This window comes from Lynx rufus, unplaced genomic scaffold (genome assembly GCF_022079265.1).
Source record: "Lynx rufus isolate CCGP_SWC_20201006 ecotype Redwood Valley unplaced genomic scaffold, mLynRuf1.p SCAF_27, whole genome shotgun sequence".
NCBI classification, from domain to species: domain Eukaryota; kingdom Metazoa; phylum Chordata; class Mammalia; order Carnivora; family Felidae; genus Lynx; species Lynx rufus.
In genome coordinates, this window is record NW_025814842.1 from 10770007 (window position 1) to 10789183 (window position 19177).

At 40.1% G+C, this 19177-nt stretch overlaps 1 protein-coding gene across 7 annotated transcripts in view; it reads left to right on the forward strand.

The window, feature by feature from the left end:
- GTF2I (general transcription factor IIi) overlaps positions 1–19177 on the forward strand; it is a 109349-nt gene that overhangs the window by 35161 nt on the left and 55011 nt on the right. For all 7 annotated transcript variants that reach the window (XM_047089085.1, XM_047089088.1, XM_047089086.1 and 4 more), the window contains exons 5-9: positions 75–258; positions 652–680; positions 5081–5135; positions 5582–5625; positions 14901–14978. In XM_047089085.1, the coding sequence (XP_046945041.1) occupies positions 75–258; positions 652–680; positions 5081–5135; positions 5582–5625; positions 14901–14978 (390 nt within the window). The remainder of the gene's footprint in view (positions 1–74; positions 259–651; positions 681–5080; positions 5136–5581; positions 5626–14900; positions 14979–19177) is intronic.

The following is a 19177-nucleotide window of genomic DNA, read 5'->3' on the forward strand; positions in this document are numbered from 1 at the left end:
ATGGATTTGTTTTTTAATCTTAACATTAAATGATGTTTACTTCTTTCTGCCTCACCCCTGTCCCTCACCCCCAGGGAAAGCTTTAGGCAAATCAACAGTGGTTCCTGTTCCATATGAGAAGATGTTACGAGATCAGTCAGCGGTGGTTGTGCAGGGGCTTCCGGAAGGAGTTGCCTTTAAACACCCCGAGAACTATGATCTTGCCACCTTGAAATGGATTTTAGAGAACAAAGCAGGAATTTCATTTATTATTAAGAGGTGAAGTACTTTCTCCCTTGCCCATTAAGAGTTTATTCATATAAAGTTGAATATTCACCTTATTTTAATATATTAAAAAATTTTTTAAATTCTTTATTTTTGAGAGAGCGAGAGAGAGTGAGCACGCGCGTGTCCATGAGTGGGGAGGGGCAAGGGGGGGCGGACAGAGGATCTGAAGTGGGGTCTGCGCTGACAGCAGAGAGCTTGATGCAGGGCTTGAACCCATGGACCGTGAGATCATGACCTGAGCCGCAGTCAGATGTTGAACTGACTGAGCCACCCAGGCACCCCATATATTTTAAAAACTCTTGTTTACTGTAGAAGTCATTTAAATTTAAGGTTTACAATAATTTTGTGTATTCATGTATAGTTTTTTGTTTTGTTTTAATACAGACCTTTCCTGGAGCCAAAGAAGCACCTAGGTAAGTGATTATTTTGCTTACTCATACTTCCTAAACTATCTTTTGGGCCAAATTTAACACGTTTTACTAATTTCTCTTTTTTCTTTGAGAATATGACATAAGACCTTTTGGAGTGGGGTGTTATATATAAACCAATGAAAGGTCACTGAGCTGAAAAAGTAGAGACTTGCTTTGCTACTTTTTTAATGACATAGTCAAGGTTTTATTGTGGGCAGTATGTTCAATCATAGACTGGATCTGCCATCATTAGCCAGAATTAAGAGGATGGCTTAATTTATCTAGTGTTCATTGATCAGGCACAGAATTAGTGAGCATAAGATTGGGTGGGGATGGGATACACAACTGTGCATAAGCATTAAAGCTTTTGAGCTTTAATGGAAAGAGATAAAAAGCCCATAAAGTCACTACATCAAGAGCATAGCTGCACAGTGTAGGGATAGCTAAAGAAAATGCTTTGCAAGTTTGCCGGAAGAAGGATTTGTTTATAGCCCAGGAAGGCTTTCGAGTTGGAGAGGGCATTAAGATGGGTCCTTGAAGAGCGAGGAGGATTTCAACAGAACTTCCTTTGGGGAAGGTTAAGCCATTGCATTTGAAGGGCAAAGTGATTTTTAGGAGACTGGTGCCCTTTGGAGGCAGGTTTGTTTGAGACTTTTGGAAATAAAGGACCATTATCATTGGCAACCTCTTAACCAGTACAAGGAAGAAAGGACAGAATAATATATACACACCCAATATATTTTATTTTTTGTTAAGTAACCTTTGTTTTATTCTTACCATGATGAAAAGATTAAGTTGTTAGAAGCTTGTTGAGGTATAATTGGCATGCCATAAAATTCGCCTGTTTCAAGCATCCAATTCAGTGGGCTTTGGTAAATTTACAGTGATAAAGTTTGAAAAGTTTTACAGTCATTGTCACAATCTAATTTTAGAATATTTTTATCTTCTCTGTTACTTCATGAATGTTACATAAATTAGATCTGCAGAATGTAGCCTCTTGAGATTATCTTTTTTCACTCAGCATAATTCAGTTGAGGCTCATCCAGATCGTTGGGTATATCAGTAGTTATTTCCTTTTTCTTGCTGAATGCTAAGTATCCCTATGGATGAATATACCACTTGTTTATCCAGTCACAGGTTGGTAGAGCATTGGATTAGTAGATTCCACTTGGCTGTTACTACTGTGAACATACTTGAACAAGTTTTTGTCTGGACATGTACTCTAATTTCCCTTGGAGATATATACCTACGAGTAGAATTGCTGGGTCATAGACTGATTTTTCATTTAGCTTTAAAAAAACTGCCACACTGCTCTCCACCGTGCCTGCACCATTTATGTTCCTGCTAGCACTGTCTGAGAGTTCCAGTTTGTCCGCGTCCCTGTCAACACTTTAGTTAGTGTCTTTGTGGTGTTAACCATCCTCATGGGTGTGAGGTGGTCTCATTGTGGTTTTGATTGGCATAGCCCGAATGGCTAATAATGTTGCATATCTTTTCATGTGCTTATTGACCATTCTGTATATTCCTTGGAGTAAGGTCTGTTCGGGTCCTTTCCACAAAGTTGTTTGTGTTTTTATTATTGAGTTGTAAGAGTTCTTACATATTTTTGATACAAATATTTTCTCCAGTTTGACAAGTTGTCTTTGACAGTGTCCTGTGAGGAACAAAAGTTTTTAATTTTTGCAAAGCCCAATTTATTTTATCACTTGTGCTTCTGATCTTGTATATAAGATTGTTGCCTAACACAACGTTGTGAAGATGTGTCGTGTTTTTTTCTGTCACTTTTATAGCCTGTGTTGTTACATTTAGTTGTTACATTTAGGTCAGTTTTGTGTTTTCTTGTTTTCTTTTTTAATGTTTATTTGAGAGAGAGTGAGTGCACTCAGTGGGTAGGAGGAGGCCAGAGAGAGCGGGAGCGAGAGAATCCCAAGCAGGCTCCGTGTTAGCACAGAGCCCGATGGCAGGCCCAGCCTCACAAACTGAGGTCACGATCTGAGCTGAAATCAAGATCTGATACTTAGCTGAATGAGCCACCCAGGTGCCCCTGCGGTTAGTTTTGAGCTGATTTTTTATTATGGCGCGTGGTAAGGGTGAAATTCAGCTTTTGTGCCCGTGGCTGTCCAGTTGTTCCAGCAGTTTGTTGAAAAGACTGACCTTTCTCCCCAGAATTTCTTTGGCATTTTTGTTTCTTCTGCCCGTTTCTTGGCTTTCTGCCTCGTGGGTCTTGTTGTGTGTGAATCAGGACGGTTTACATCTTGCAGTCTGAGTGCTTTTTATTTCTTGATCTTGTGCTTCTAGCAAGAATGTCCAATGCGGCATCAAATGGAAGTGGCCGTAACAGACATCGGCCTGTCCACATTAGGAGGAGGACATTCAGGCTTTGGCCACTTGTTAGCTGTGGGGTTTTTGTAGATGTCCCTCTTAAGGTTGAGAGAGAAAAGATTTATCGTCTTTCTTTAATTAAAGCTTCGACTTTTTTCTTGATATTTTTCTCCCTGAAGTGTTCTAGATTAGTTTTAATCTGCCATTTGTATTTTTTGAAGTCTTCTGTTTTAGAAACTTCTTTTGAAACATTGGGGCCTGGTTGTTAATTAAATTATGTTTCTTTAAAAAAAATTTTTTTAATGTTTATTTTTGAGAGAGAGCTAGAGTGTGAGTAGGGGAAGTGTGCAGAGAGAGAGGGAGACACAGAATCCGAAACAGGCTCCAGGCTCTGAGCTGTCAGCACAGAGCCTGACGTGGGGCTCGAACTCATGAACTGTGAGATCATGACCTAAGTTGAAGTCAGTTCAGACACTTAACCAACTGAGCCACCCAGGTGCCCCTAAACTATGTTTCTATAGGATGTGGTACAAGCAGGTGGGTTTGTATACCAACTTTTTTATCATACCAACTTGCAAAGTAATTAGAAACTTGAGATTGTAATGGGATTGTATTTTCCAGATTTTTAAAATTATTTATTTTGAGAGGGAACAGGCACATGAGCGGGGAGGGGCAGAGGGAGAGAGAGGGAAGGAGAATCCCAAGCAGGCTCCATGCTGTCAGCATAGAGCCCGACATGGGACTTGAACCCATGAACTGTGAGATCATGACCTGAGCCAAAGTTGTATGCTCAACCCACAGAGCCACCCAGGCGCCCCTGGCTTTTATAGATTTTTTTAAGTATAAATGGAATCATAGTAGGTGCTTTTTTGGTTTTCCTTTTTTTTTTTTAATGTTTATTTATTTTTAGAGAGAGCAAGTGTGAGCAAGGGAGGCAATGGGGGGGAGAGGAAGGGAGGGAGGGAGGGAGGGAGGGAGAGAGGGAGGGAGAGAGAGAGAGAGAGAGAGAGAGAGAGACAGAGAGACAGAGACACTATCCCAAGCAGGCTCCCTGCTACAGCACAGAGCCCAATGCAGGGCTCGACCTCACGACCCCTGTGAGATCATGTCCTGAGCTGAAAACAAGAATTGGACGCTTACTGACTGAACCCCCTCGGCGTCTCTTGTTTTGCTTTTTATTTTAAGATCCTTATTCTTTCTATCAGTAGTTCATTATTTTACTGATTAGTATTCCAATGTATAGCTACACCACAAATTTGTTTACTCATTCACTTGCCCATGAAAATTTGAGTTTCCATATCTTGGCCTTAATTATAAAGAAAGCTGCTGTGAATGTTTGAAGGCACGTCTTTATATGAGCATACGTTTCAGTAAATACCTAAATTTGGAGTGGCAAATGGTAGTTATGTATTTAATTTTTTAGGAAAGCACCAAACTGGTTTTCAGCATGATTTACTCCACTGGCCGTTCCCGCCAGAAGTGAGAGCACTCCAGTTACTCGACTTTTTCATCAACATGCGGTGGCATCCATCTCTCTTGTTTCCTTTTTATGTTTTTCAAACATAAAATTCATGCTTTTTTAGTATATGTAACATTCAGGGTTGTAAGGTGTATGCTTCCATGGGTCTTAGTATCTTTACAAGATGGACGCCGTCACCAGCATGTAATTCCAGAACATTCTCGTAACCCCCAAATAAAAACCCTGTACCTGTTAGCCAGTCACAGCTTTCCAGTCCTCGTGAGCCAGATGGAGTCATGATAGAACTTTCTGTCAGCGCTCCTGCATCAGTAGAGGCTTCTTCTACATTGGCAGGGTAATTCCTTAAGTGGGGGAGGGTGCTGGCCGGTGAGGGGATGAACGCCGTCAGGATTGTCACCCCACTTCCTTTCCTTACAGGGGAGGACGAAGGACACTGTCGTGTGGAGTCACCGGGTACTCCCTCCAGCTTGATCCAGAGCTGTGGGCGCCCCTCCTCCCCTACTGTCTGCTCAGGACCTTTGGAAATGTTAGTCATATTGAAAGTGTGTGAAAAACCTGAATCTCATTTTTCTTTTCTTTTTTTTTTTTTTTTTGTACATAGGTGGTCGTGTGATGGTAACAGACGCTGAAAGGTCAATGCTATCTCCAGGTGGAAGGTAAAACATAGTTCATCAGTACGAATAAACTTCCACGCCATAGCAGTTTTTAGTCTTTAGGAATTTGAGGTAGTAGAATATTAAAAAGGACCATATCACATATCTTGATGTTTTATATTCAGCTGATTGATTTGGGGTCCTATGAAAATGCAGTTTCTGACTAAGTACTTCCTGGGGGAAGCTAATGTGATAGATTGATAACTACATGGGGAATAGGAGGGCCTTGTAGTACAGTGGAATTTGCAAGTTACTATTATACTGTTGTACCCAAAAATTGATTGGGATTAAAGTACTAAATTCAGTTGACAAGTTATGTATGCAAAGAAATAAATACGTACATTTGAAGTTAAGTCAGGTTTGCGTTGAGCTTGGTCACGTGAGGACCTGACTGCTGTGTGGCCGCCTGCACCTGCGCACTGCTTTATCCTGCCTTCTTTTCTTTTCAGCTGTGGCCCCATCAAAGTGAAAACTGAGCCCACAGAAGATTCTGGTATGTACTTGTGCTTTTAGAGTCCTCTATGAAATTTAAGTAAGGAAGCCTTTCCCTTAACTTAGAAGGTTGTATTTTGACGCATTGTTTCTGATAATGCTTTGATGAGAAGCAGACAGAACAAATTTATTCCACCGGTGACATGATTTCTTAAGCGTTAGCACATATTATGCTTAACACCTAAAAAGTTGAGTTACTAAGTGTTACCCAGAAGTTTGTTGCTAATTACCCATTTGTAAACAAAATTTATTATTAGGTTTTCCCCCCAGTTATATAGGAATAATGGTGTAAAATGTCAGCTGGTTCTACAGTGCTTTTTATACAGACCCATCAAATGTCCTCTTACTGTCCCTTCTCCCCTGCACTCTTGTGTCTGCCCTCCAAGGAGACTGCTTTTAACTCTAAGCTGGTTTGAGTGTTGAATTCCTTATTTTATTTTATTTTTTAACATTTATTTATTTTAGAAGGAGGGTGAGCATGAGTGGGGGAGAGGGGCAGAAAGAGGGAGGCAGACAGAGGATCCAAAGCAGGCTCTGTGCTGACAAGAGGGAGCTTGATGTGAGGCTTGAGCTCAGGACCTGAGCCTAAGTCATGTGTTTAACCAGCTGAGCCACCCAGGCACCCCTGAATTCCTAATTTTTAAATGTCATGCTTTTAGTGTTATTCTATATAGATAGTTTTGGATAGCTTTATTGAGATACAGTTTACGTGCCATTGAATTCACCTGCCCTAAAGTATAAGATTCAGTGGTGTTGAGTACATCTATAGAGTTTTGCAGTTATTGCCACAGTCTAATTTTGGAACATTTCTGTCATCCTAAATGGAAAGCTGGTGCCCAAATGGAAGCCCTGTTCCCACCATTAGTCTACTTTTTGGGTTTTGTAGGCTTAGCTGGACATTTCCTATGAATGGAATCCTACAATCTGTGGTGTTCTGCATTTTGATTCTTTTGCTCCGCATCATCTTCGACAATAGTTGTAGGGTTCATACCTGAATGTTATTCCATTGTATGGATATACTACCGTTTCTATCCATTTACCGTTTGGCGGGCGTTTGAGTTGTTTCCATTTTTTGGCTGTCTCGAGTAACATGGATGGTTAGGAATACTCCTATTTGTCTTCGTGTAGAAAAAATGTCTTCATTTCCCTTGGGTAGATACCCAGGAGTGAATTGCTCGTCCTATGGTAACTCTGTGCCTAACTAGTTAAGCAGCTGGCAAATTGTTTTCCCAAGTGGCTGCACGTTCTTAGCAGCAGTGTTTGGAGGTTTCACTTTCTCCATATCTTGGGCAACACATGGTATTGTCTCTCTTTTTTGAGTATAGCAATTCTAGCGAATATGAAGTGGTGTCTCATTGTGTATGGGTGTGGGGTTTATTTTTTTGTTTGTGCACTTGTAAATAGGTATTTTATTTTTAGAGCAGTTTTATTAGGTTCACAACAATTGAACGAAAGTACAGAGAGTGTTTCCATGTATCTTCTACCCCCACACATACATAGCAATACCTCCCCCCCAAACTATTAATATCCCGCATCAGATTGGTATTAAAAATGATGAACCATTATTACCCAGACTCCTTAGTTTACATTAGCGTTCAGTCTTGTGCATTCTGTGGGTTTTGATAACTGTATGATGAATGTTATCCCACACTATAGTATACAGAATAGTACTACTGCTCTAAAACTCCCCTGTCCTCTGCCTGTTCTTCTGTCTGTCTTCTCTAACACCTGGTCATCCATCACTGATCTTTTTACTGTCTTCATCATTTTCCTTTTTCCAGAATGTCCTAGAATTGTGGTTTTAATTGCATTTTCCTGGGGCGCCTGGGTGGCTCAGTCGGTTGAGCGTCCGACTTCAGCTCAGATCATGATCTTGTGATCTGTGAGTTCGAGCCCCGCGTTGGGCTCTGTGCTGACAGCTCGGAGCCTGGAGCCTCCTTCGGATTCTGTCTCCCTCTCTGTCTGTCCCCTCTCTCCCCCAACTCATGCTCTGTCTCTCTCAAAAATAAATAAACAGTAAAAAACAAACAGAACACATTTAATTGCGTTTTCCTAATGATGTTGGACATCATTTGATGTGCTCATTAGCTATTCATGTATTACCTTTGATGAAATGTCTTTTTAATTCTTTTGCTTGTTCTTTAATTATGTTGGTTTTTTTTTCTTTTTGGTTATGTATTTATTTATTATTGAAGTAGAGTTGACATACAGTGTTACTAGTTTAGGGTGTACAACATAGTGATTCGATACTTCTATACATTATTCAATATAGTCCCCATCTGTCACCATACAACCTTATTATAATATTGACTATATTCCCTATACTGTACTTTTTATCACAATGACGTGTATATTTTATAACTGTTTGTACCTTTTAATCTTTTTCACCTATTTTGCCCATCTCCTGATTCAACTCTGCTATGGCAGTCAACAGTTTGTTCTCTGTATTTGAGTCTCGTTCGTTTTTTTGTTACTCATTTGTTTTGTTTTTTAGTTCCACATAGAAGTGAAATCATATGGTATTTGTCTTTCTGACTTATTTCATGTAACATAATACCCTCTACGTCCATCCATGTTGTCACAAATGGCAAGATTTCGTTCCTTTTTCTTTCTCCTTTTTTTTTCCTCTTTCTTTTTTAATTCTTACTTATTAGAGTTCTTTTATATATTCTGGATTTTTGAAACTAGAAATAATGTTTTGCAAATGTATTTTTCTACTCTGGCTTGTCTTTTCATTTGCTTAACGGGATCCTTTGAAGCCTTGAAACTGCTTTGATTTTGATGCAGTTCAGTTTTTCAGATTTTTCTTTAATCACTTTTACTTTGGGTGTTACCCCTAGGAAACCTAAAATCTTTGTCTAACTTGAGGTCATGAAGAATTTCTCACTTACTGCATTTTTCTGGAATTGTGTAGTTTTAACTCTTATGTTTAAACCTAAGATCTGTTTTGAGTTCATTGTGCTTGTTGGAAGGGAAGGGAAGGGTCTGATTTCATCCTTTTGTGTGCGGACTACCCTGCCGCCCCAGCATCTGTTGAAAAGCTCTCATTTCTTCGTTGGATCGCCTCAGCACCTGTCAGACAGCATGTGACCAGGTGTACTTCTGTGCCTTCAGTTCTGTTTCCTTGAACTCAGATGCCCCCCCCAGTCTTAGACCAATAGTACACTCTATCTCCTGTCGTTCTAAGGTTTGGTTTTATTATCTGTTAACATATGGAAAATGAGGATATAATTTTTTTACTATCTTCGATACTTTTTTTTTTCCCTTTCCCACTTTTACCATATATTTAAGTTGATTTTTATTGTGCGAGTACTTTCAGAACTGAGCATGGTCTTGGATATTTCAATTAACGTTTGCTTCTTCCCATGTCCCATTTCTAGGGCACAAGTGGTTCTGCCTGTTTATAAGACATACAGCTCTTCCTGACTTGATGACAATTTTATTGTTAGGATTTTTTGTTACTCTGGTTCTATGAATGACAGCAACCTTGTGTTTAAAAATAATACATAACTTTATTATTTTTTATTTGTTTTGGGGGGAACACAAGCGGGGGAGGGGCAGACAGAGGGACAGAGGATCTGTGCAGGCCCTGTGCTGACAGGCTGAGAGCAGTGAGCCAAGCGTGGGGCTCAGAGTCATGAGCTGTGAGATCATGACCTGAGCTGAGGTTGGATGCTCAACTGACTAAGCCGCCCGGGTGCTCCCCCCATTTTTTAAAATATCTTCTAAAAAATAATACATAGCTTTAAAAGATCATAGTATTATTACTAAGAATATATTTAATAATTAGCTTTGGTGATTGGCAACAAAAAATGGACATTTACTGCTTTTTCGTATTGAAGACATACGTAAACTATAACCTGAGCGTCAGCTATAGCTGGGGTCCAAAAATTTCAATTGTGTAAAATGCAGTTTTGTATCATTGCTAAAAAGTGACATCTTCAGACTGATCTCCTGCAGGGGATGGAAGCCGTTTGTCAGTTTTGTCACATCCACATTCACACTTGCAGAACCTGTCATTGTGGGGCTTTTACCGTCCTCCCAAGTTGGTTAAAAAATTATCCTGGGCTCCTGGCTGGCTCAGCTGTTACAGTGTGCCGCTCTTGATCTCAGGCTTGTAAGTTCGAGTCCCACGTTAGGTAGAAAGATTACTTAAAAAAAGAAAAAAAATCTTTAAAAACAAATTACCTTGTGCAGTGAATTTCAGACTTAAAATTCACTTAGGAACGTAAGGATGAGATTAGAAAATCTCTAAATTCCCTTTCTCATGTTACTGAAATAACCAGAAATAATATATCATCTGAGTAGACGATAAAATGGCAGCGGAAATCCTTAACCTGATGTGTCAGGCTGTCATACATAATTGTAAATGCCAGCCCATCATTGTGTTGAATTTTTTTTTAATGTGTATGTATTTTTGAGAGAGAGAAACAGAGCCGGAGTGTGAGTGGGGGAGGGGCAGAGAGAGAGGGAGACAGACTTCGTCAGTGCAGAGCCCTGCGTGGGCCTGGAACCCCCCAGACCATGAGATCATGACCTGAGCCGAAGTCAGACACCCCCTCCATCATTGTGTTTAATAGTGAACTACCAGAAGCACTCTTTGTAAAACAGAGAGGCACCTTTTCACCAGTTTCTTACCAGAATTCTAGTACAAACCAGTACAAGTATGAGGTGTAAGTAATTAGAAAGTGGAGGGCACCATTGACTTGTACATGTGATTATGAATGTAGAACACCAGAGAATCAACTAGAAAACGGAAAACAAAATACCGATAGTTTGATGTGACTTTGTAAAGAATTCCAGATATAATAAGAGTTTAGAATTAAAGCCTTTAGAAAAAAAATTAGTAGTCCTTTGAGTGATTTCTAAGCAATATGTTTGACTAAGAAAGAATTAAAAATTAAGGATGACAAGGTCAGCCAAAATGTGTCAAAGCACATGTGAGACACAGGGAATGGCTGTTTGCAAGACAAATGACAAACCTTGTTGTATTTGACTTACAAAGAGCTAATCCAAAAAATAAATGATCAAAGATTGTAGAAGCAAGGGAAAATGCTAAGTCTAGTTAAGGAAATGTAGATAAAAATCCAAGAAAGATGAAGTTTAGCTAGCAGATGGCAAACATTCTGCTCATACTCCGCAAAGAACAGGGAGAAACAGATTTAAAAGTTCTTTTTTTTTTTTTTTAATTAATTTATTTTTGAGAGAGAGAGAGAAAGAAAGGGTGTGTGTGAGTGAGCAGGGTAAGGGCACACAGAGAGAGAGGGAGATAAGAGACAGAATCCCAAGCAGGCTTCATGCTGTCAGCACATAGCCTGATGCGGGGCTCGAACTCACAAACCACGAGATCATGACCTGATCCCAAAAGGGATGCTCAACTGACTGAGCTACCCAGGTGCCACAGGTTTAAAAATTCTTGATGACTGTTTAAATTGTTGCTTTTTTACAGATGATGCTTTGGTATTTCGTACTATTTATTTTATTTTATTATTTCTTTAAGATTTTCTTTTTAAGTAATCTCTACACCCAATGTGGGGTTGGAACTCACAATCCCGAGATCAAGAATTGCATGCCTGGGGCTCCTGGGGGGCTCAGTAGGTTAAGCATCCAATTTCAGCTCAGGTCATGATCTCACAGTTTGTGGGTTCAAGCCCCGGGTCGGGCTCTGTGCTGACAGCTCAGAGCCTGGAGGCTGCTTTGGATTCTGTGTCTCCTCTCTCTGCCCCTCCCCTGCTTGTGCTCTCTTTCTCTGTCTCTCAAAAATAAATAAATAAACATTAAAAAAGAAAAAAAAAAAGAGTTGCATGCTTTATCGACTGAGCCACCCAGACGCCCCTCGCCATAATTTTTCAGAACTTCCTTTCTTACAGTACAAGGTGGTCAAGGTTCCTCGCACTTTCTCTAATCCAGCCCTAGGGTCAACCATTCCAAGAAACCCCGGGTCCTTTCTGAGGAGAATGATCTCAAGATGTCAGTATCTTGGTGGGAGGTGCGTCCATTGCCATTGGGAGGTTACTGCTTCCCAGTGGACGCAGCTTAGGAATCCGTGTGTGTGGGGAGTTTGTGTACACAAAAATATATACATACATGCATTTACAGCTATAGTGTTTCATGCCCACATCTTCTGTTCTCTTAACATCCCAGGGGGTTTTCCATATCCCTCTGTTCTGATGAGAGTCCTTAGTCTATTTTCTTCATTTGACCCATGTCCTGTTGTCTAACCCATGTCTCATCGTCACTGTCCTGCCCGGACTCCCACTCTGACGTTCCTTGTCTGGCTGTCCGCAGCCCTGCCTACCCTCTTATCAGCCTGGGTCTCCTAAGGCCCTCACTTCCCCTGCCCTTCATGTGAGTACACTTCTCACTCAGCTGGCCCACCCTGCTGCACTGAACCGCCCCGTGCCGCTGTCTGCCTTGCTCAGTGCCCTCTAATGGCATTTGGGGTGAATAGTTGGGGAAAGGGGAAGCTGTGTTAATTGTGCCTGCGTGTGTGCGTGGGGCGGGGACAGCTTTTGTGTATGGTGCAGACAGGCCGAGTGTTCGTTTTTTGGGGAGATCTGCAAGAGTGGTAGTGTTGAATGTCTTTATTGGGAGGAAGTATTCGAATCTGTTGCATTGTTTTACAGAAGGCTTTTTGTTGTTGTTTTTCATGCCACAGGAAACCTCAGTTTTCTGTTTAGCTTTTAGTTGATTGCACCTAAATCATCATTTTGCAAATTGTTTTCTCTCTTTTATTCATATAGTCATCTCCTGAATAGTTTGTATCTAAAGATAAACGTGCTGAATTGAGAAAGATTGTATTTTACTGAATTCTTTAACCATCTTTGGGGATATAATAGCACTGCTATTCTAGGGGTTTCTTTTTTCTCCTTGCACTTTGTATCTTTATGTTCTTAATTTATCCTGCAATTTCTTTTAATATTTCCACTTTTAATTTTTTTAATGTTTATTTATTTATTTTGAGAGAGAGAGAGAGCCCGTGCGATTGTGGGAGGCACAGATTGAGAGAGAGAGAGAGAGAGACAGAGACAGAGACAGAGAATCCCAAGCAGGGTCCGCGCTCGGTGCAGATCCTAATGATACAGGACTTGATCTCCAGACGGTGAGATGGTGACCTGAACTGAAATCAAAAGAGTTGGAGGCTTAACCGACCGAGCCCCCCGGGCACCCCTTACTTATTTCTTATATATTTCTTGAATGGAGACAATTTAACGTAAAGGTTAACTAATGATCAACTTTGTATTAGAAGGAGTAGCTAAGGAGCCCTGTAAGTAACGACTCGAGGAGCTGGCTGCCACCCTAAAGTCTTCATTTTGCCTTCTGAGGTGGGAGGCTGTGGGATGGTACTGCTGTCTGAGGTGACGGTGAAAACCGGTCCTGCTAGGGTCGGAAGAATTTTCCAGGGGGTCCTGCTCTTGCTATGGGAGGTGTCAGATTGAAGGAGGGTGCCAGCGGTGAGTGACCCCGACTGGAACGAGACGCAGACGAGGAGCCGAAAGGAAGTCGCGGGTTGGTTTTCTCATCTCTGGCCTCACAGCCTCCTCCCTGTTGCGTTCCCTGGGGAGTTTTGCAAGGAGCCCGACCGGTTTGCGGTCCAGGCTCCCGCAGAGTCGGGGAGGGTGTCTGGAACTGGGACAGCAGCTCAGTGACCGCACTGGCTGCTGCCCCTGTGGCTGCTCATCCACACCCGCCCCTACATATTTGGGCTTCCTTGGAACAAAAGGACAACTGTTTCCGTCTCATAGCGTGTAGCTGCCCTTCCTACAGACTCCTCCACTTTTGCTCTCTCCCCAAAATGAGGAGTTCCAGTGTTCTAGCAGTTCCTGTCCCCTTCTCTGGGAGACTGATTAATGTCCTCTCCTGAGCTGTCTTACTTAGGTCTCACATTCACGCTCAACCTATTTGAATATTCTTTTTTTCTAAAGGCTAAGTGGCAAAGGAAACCTAACAAAACTTCTGTAAAATAACAATGCAGAGGAGAAGAGAGAACAGTTGGTATATCCAGATACATGTGTTTGCAGAAAGAAACACTCCTAACAAGGAAGAAAATACGTATAGTGTCCACATTTCAACAACTTGTCACAAGAATCCACACCTTCCTGATCCATGACCCATTATATTGTATTTCTTTCTTTGCCTTCGGTCAGGACCTTAGCTGGTAAGGTTCTTGACCTTTCCCTGGTTGAGGCGACCCAGACCTTCATTCCTGAAGGGTCTAAATCCCCAGTGGATCTGCCTTTTTTGTTTGCTGTGATTTCCTCTTAACCTTTGCTGATGACCACTCGTGTGGTAAAGAGACAGCCTGCAGAATCTGAGCGGTTTCAGACATGTTCCCTGTCGCCGTCGTGGGAAGCAAATCAGTTTCCCATCGGTAATGGCCTGTTGCGTTAGGGGTAGGTGTCCTCTAGTACGTCGGGCTAGCTCTTTTTGAGCTGTTTTCTGCAGTTTAAAAAATTACATGCAAACTTCTCAAGTCACGTAGCACCGGCTCAGTATGAAGTTGATCAGAGGACTGTATGGTTGTGGTTGGCTTTCCTGCATGTGGAATTGGACCGTGCGTGCTCCTTCATGTCTAGCCACGAAGGCCCATGCCAGATGATCTGTCCTCATTGTAGGCAAGGCATTAGGCGAAAGGTGTATTTTGTACCCTTGTTAATAAAGGGATTTATTAGGAGAAAAAAATCTATGTATCTTATTAAAATGGTTTAAAATTATGCCACCTTAACTGCAGAGTAGTGACTTATTATAACTGATGACTAAGTGCTTTTCAGTGGTTGGTAAAAGATCTATCTATCTATTTATTTCCTTCCTTCCTCCTTCCTTCCTTCCTTCCTTCCTTCCTTCCTTCCTTCCTTCCTTCCTTCCTTCCTTCCTTCTGTAAGCTCTACGCCCAGTGTGGGGCTTGAACTCAAGACCATGAGATCAGTAGTCGTGTGCTCTCCTGAGTGAGCCAGCTGGGTGCCCCTGTAAAAGCATTTTTAATGTTGAGTGAGAAGAGAGTGGGACTGATGTTCTCCAATTCCAAAGATAAGAATGTCAGAGAAAAAAAGTTAGCAGCAAGTAATCCCAGAAAATTAGTCATAATTACAACGTTGTGTAGGTTGGGTTTTAGGTGATTTTTGTCCCTTAGCTACCTAGCGAACTTCTGTCCTTTCACTAGTTCCTTCACTGTTCTTTCACTTCTGTTCTGTACTATTTTAGGACAGAAGAGATTTTCCTACACCATCTAACTGCATTCCCTAAAGTGTAAGTAAATAATGTCATTTTCTTTTGTAGGTATTTCCCTGGAAATGGCAGCTGTGACAGTAAAGGAAGAATCAGAAGATCCTGATTACTATCAATATAACATTCAAGGTAATACTATTAATACAGGTTTTCTTTCCAAAAGTTATCAGCGGTTAAAATTCAAATTTATTGATTGTCTGAACTCCTTAAATACTTCTTGCTTGTCTGACTGGCATGCGTGCTTATGATTGATCACTACAATAAAATAGATTTCAAAAATGTGGCAGTGAGATAAGTAATCTACAGCACAAATGTAAAATAGCCATTGATATTCTTAAAAGGACAAGCAAAAGTTGGGGCACAATTTAGAATTCAGTTCCAATTTCTAGTATTATTTGGGAGACCCAAGAGGTCTTCTGAACCTTGGGTGGCTCTGTTTGTGCAACACAAAATACCCGTATAAGCATTATCCTTATCTTAAAAATCTGTAAAAGGTAAGACGTTAGTAAGTATTAGCTGTTAGTGGTCACTTTGTTCCATATCTTTTGGCTTGCTTATTTAGGGAGGAATGGAAGGCTGTAGTTTCACAGTACGCAGCATGCTTTCACACATTATTGGATTTTAGTTTAGAAGAACGTTTTTGATATTTTATAGTCAGTTTTGTGTTTATGGCTGCATAAAATACATTAAAGTATTTAAAGTATAAAACTTGATTAGTTTTGTTGTCTTTACGTTCGGGTAAAACTTTTTTCACTGCACTCGAAATGAGATTTCTATAACCCTCACGTTTCCTTGTGTTCTATTACAATCACCGCCCTCCCCCGCCAACCACTGATCTGTTTTCCGTCATTTTAGCTTAGTTTCTGTCATTTAGAACTTTGTATAAGTGGAATCCTTATCAAGTATGTACTGTTTTGTCGGGATGGGGTGTGCCTTCTTTGATTCTACATAATTGTTTTGTAATTTATCCCCAGTGTTGCATGTATCAGTAGCTAATTCCATTGCTTGGCTGCCCCACAGGTTTATCCCTTTGTTTGTTGATGGACATTTTGGTTGTTTCTACTTTTGGGGGCTATTAAAAACAAAGTTGCTGTGAACTTTTGTGTGCAAATTGTTGTGTGGAAATATTCCTTCATTTCTCCTGAGTAGATTTCTAGAAATGGAATAGCTGGGACACATGGTAGGTATTTAACTTCGTAAGAAACTGCGAAACCATTTTTGCACAGTGCTTGTACTCTTTTTACATTGCCACCAGCAGCGTCCAAGTAGTTCCTAGTTGTTTACGTCCTTGCCGACACCTGTCCGGTCAGTCTTCTCTTTTTAACCATTTCAGTGGTTGTCTCCTGAGACCTCATTTCAGTTGTAATTTGTATTCACCTAATAGTTGTAGCTCATTTAACAAGATAAGCCCTCATCAGTTCTGGAGCATTGTAAAAGTTTAATGAAAAATTTATTCTGATTTGTAATCATGTGACTATCTGTAAACATACATTTAACCATTTCATAGTGAATATCATTATTTTTATTTGTCAGTTTTGGATACTTTATTGCTTTTGACATTAGTAATCACATGGCTAGAAGATTGAGATAATTCTATGGGTTTTTAATTAAACAGTTAAAATTGTGGAAAATATTTAGCCTTTATAAATGGAGTTCTTGGTACCTTACTAATACATGTGTATTAATTTAATAAGTTTAATTTATTTAATAAAAACTAATAAAATAGTCTTTTTGTATGCAGATTATATTTAATTTTTAAAATAAAAAGTCTGCCTTTGTCTTTGGTATTGCCTGTTGAGCAACTTGTTATTCTCCGCCACGAGTATGTTCCCTTTTGAGATTGTGAGTGTGAGTGATTTAAAGGTGATGCCTGAGAAGTAAGAGTTGGAAATCTGATGCTTTAGAGGGAAAGATTGTTTGAAATGATAGTATCTTCAGTACAGTTGAAGAAGGTAGGAGCTAGCAAGCTGAGAGATCTAGTCCACGCAATGTGGACGTTTTTCTAGTAATTGAGTTTGTATATTCTGTGTAAAAGTATACTCTGAATAAAAGTCCTGTGTGATATGATTTACAAATAGTTCAATTTGATGAAGTCCAGTTTATTGATCCCCACCCCCCTCATTGTATGGATTGTCCTTAAATATCATAGGTAAGAAATCTTTGACCCAAAGTCACTGATTTTCATCTATGCTTTATGAAAAATCGGTAGTTTTACCTTTAGGTCTTCATCAGTTTAGGTCTAATTTTTATGTGGTCCACTTTTTCCAGCACCATTTGTTGAAAAAACTTTTCTCCACTGCATTTCCTTTACATCTCTGTATGTTCTGTTACGTTGGTCTCTGTGTATCCTTTTGCTAAAATCACATTGTGTTGGGTACTACAGCTTATAGTAAGTTATGAATTCGGATTGTGAGTGTCCTACAAAATTGTTCTCCTTTTTAAAAATTATTTTGCCTATTATAACTCCTTTATCTTTCCATATAAATTTCAAAATCAGCTTGGTGATCAAAAAATTACAGGGATTTTAATAGTGATTATGCTGAATCTATACAGCTAATTGGGTTGAGTATCTTAATATCCAATCTTCTGATTCATGAGCATGGTTTATATTTCTTACCTATTTAGCTTTTACTAGATTTCTTTCATCAGTGCTTTGTTTTCAGCATAGAGATCCTATTGTGCACAGTTTGTGAGATTGTATACCTAAGTATTTAATGGGTTTTGATGTTACTGTAAATGCTACTGTTCTTTTGCATTTCAGGTTCCAACTATGGCCAATACATCGAACTATAATTGATTTTCACATACTGACCTTGTATCTTGTGATGTCGTTAAAAATGACTTACTGGTTCTAGCAACTTTTTGGTAAAATCTTTGGGACTTTGTAGGTCGATGGTGTTATTTCTTCCATTTCCTTTCCTTGTGTAATTGCACTGTGTAGGACCCTCTAGTAGCTGAATAGGAGTAGTGAGAGGAGACATCCCTACCCTGTTCACAATTTTAGAAGGAAATCTTTCAGTATGATAGCTGTGGGTTTTTGGTAGGTGCCCTTCATCCGTTTGAGGAAGTTCTCTTGTGTTCAGAGTTTGGGAAGAGTTTTTATGATTGTTGGATGTTGAATTTGTAGAAGGTCTTATCTGTGTCCCTTGATGATTATATAGGGTTTTCTTGTTTAGTCTGTTAAACTGGTAGTTGATATTAATTTTCACTTGTTAAAACCAGCCACGGATTACTGGGGTAATAAACCCTGCTTGGTTATAATGTATTCTTTTTTATGTATTATTGATTGTTATTAAGAGATACTAGATGATTTCTGGTAGATGTATTTATTTGGTTTTGGTAATATTGGCCTCAATAAAACAAATTGGGAAGTGATATATTGGAAGAGTTTTTTGGTAGAATTGGTATTGTTCTGTTCTTGTTTGGTCAAATTGCCGGTGAAGCTACCTAGACCTTTTGGTTTCCATAATGGAAAATTTTTAAACTTGGTCTTTGTTTTTTGTGTTTTTAAACAAAGTTTTTTTTTCAATGTTTATTTTTGAGAGACAGAGCATGAGTGGGGGAGAGGCAGAGAGAGAGGGAGACACAGACTCCAAAGCAGGCTCCAGTCTCCGAGCTGTCAGCACAGAGCCCGATGTGGGGCTCGAACCCACGAACCATGAGATCATGACCTGAGCCGAAGTCGAACGCTTAACTGACTGAGCCACCCAGGCGCCCAAGTTCAGTCTATTTTTTAGTTTTTAAATGTATTTTAATAGTTATAGGATTGTTCAGGTTATGTATTTCCTCTTGATTGAGCTGTGGCAGTTTATATCTCAGGGAATTTGTCTACTTTACCTTAAGTAGTGTTTTTTAAATTTTACTATTTGCAAAGTCTATAGTGATGTCCCTCTCGTTGCCAATTTTGTAATTTGTGTCTTTTTTTCTTGGTTGCTCTAGCTCAAGGTTTCTCAAGATGTCAATATTTACATTTTGAGCAAACAGTGCATTGTCGTTGGTATCTTTCTTATGCTGTCTCTATATTGTAGAATGTTTAGCAGACCTCCCTGGCCTTTTACCCACTAGATACCAGAAGCATCTCCTTAGTTGTAACAATCAAAAATGTTATAGGATATATTCACTCCCAGGGGAATGGGGACACGGTCACTACCAGTGGAGAACCATTGGTCCAGCTCTAGAGCTTTCTCAAATGTTTTCATTTTTCTCAAGTTCCAGCTTTTACCGAGGCATCTGGGTGGCTCAGTCGGTTGAGCTTCTGAATCTTGATTTCGGCTCAGGTCATGGTTCCAGGGTCATGAGATTAAGCCCATGTCGGGCTCGACACTGAG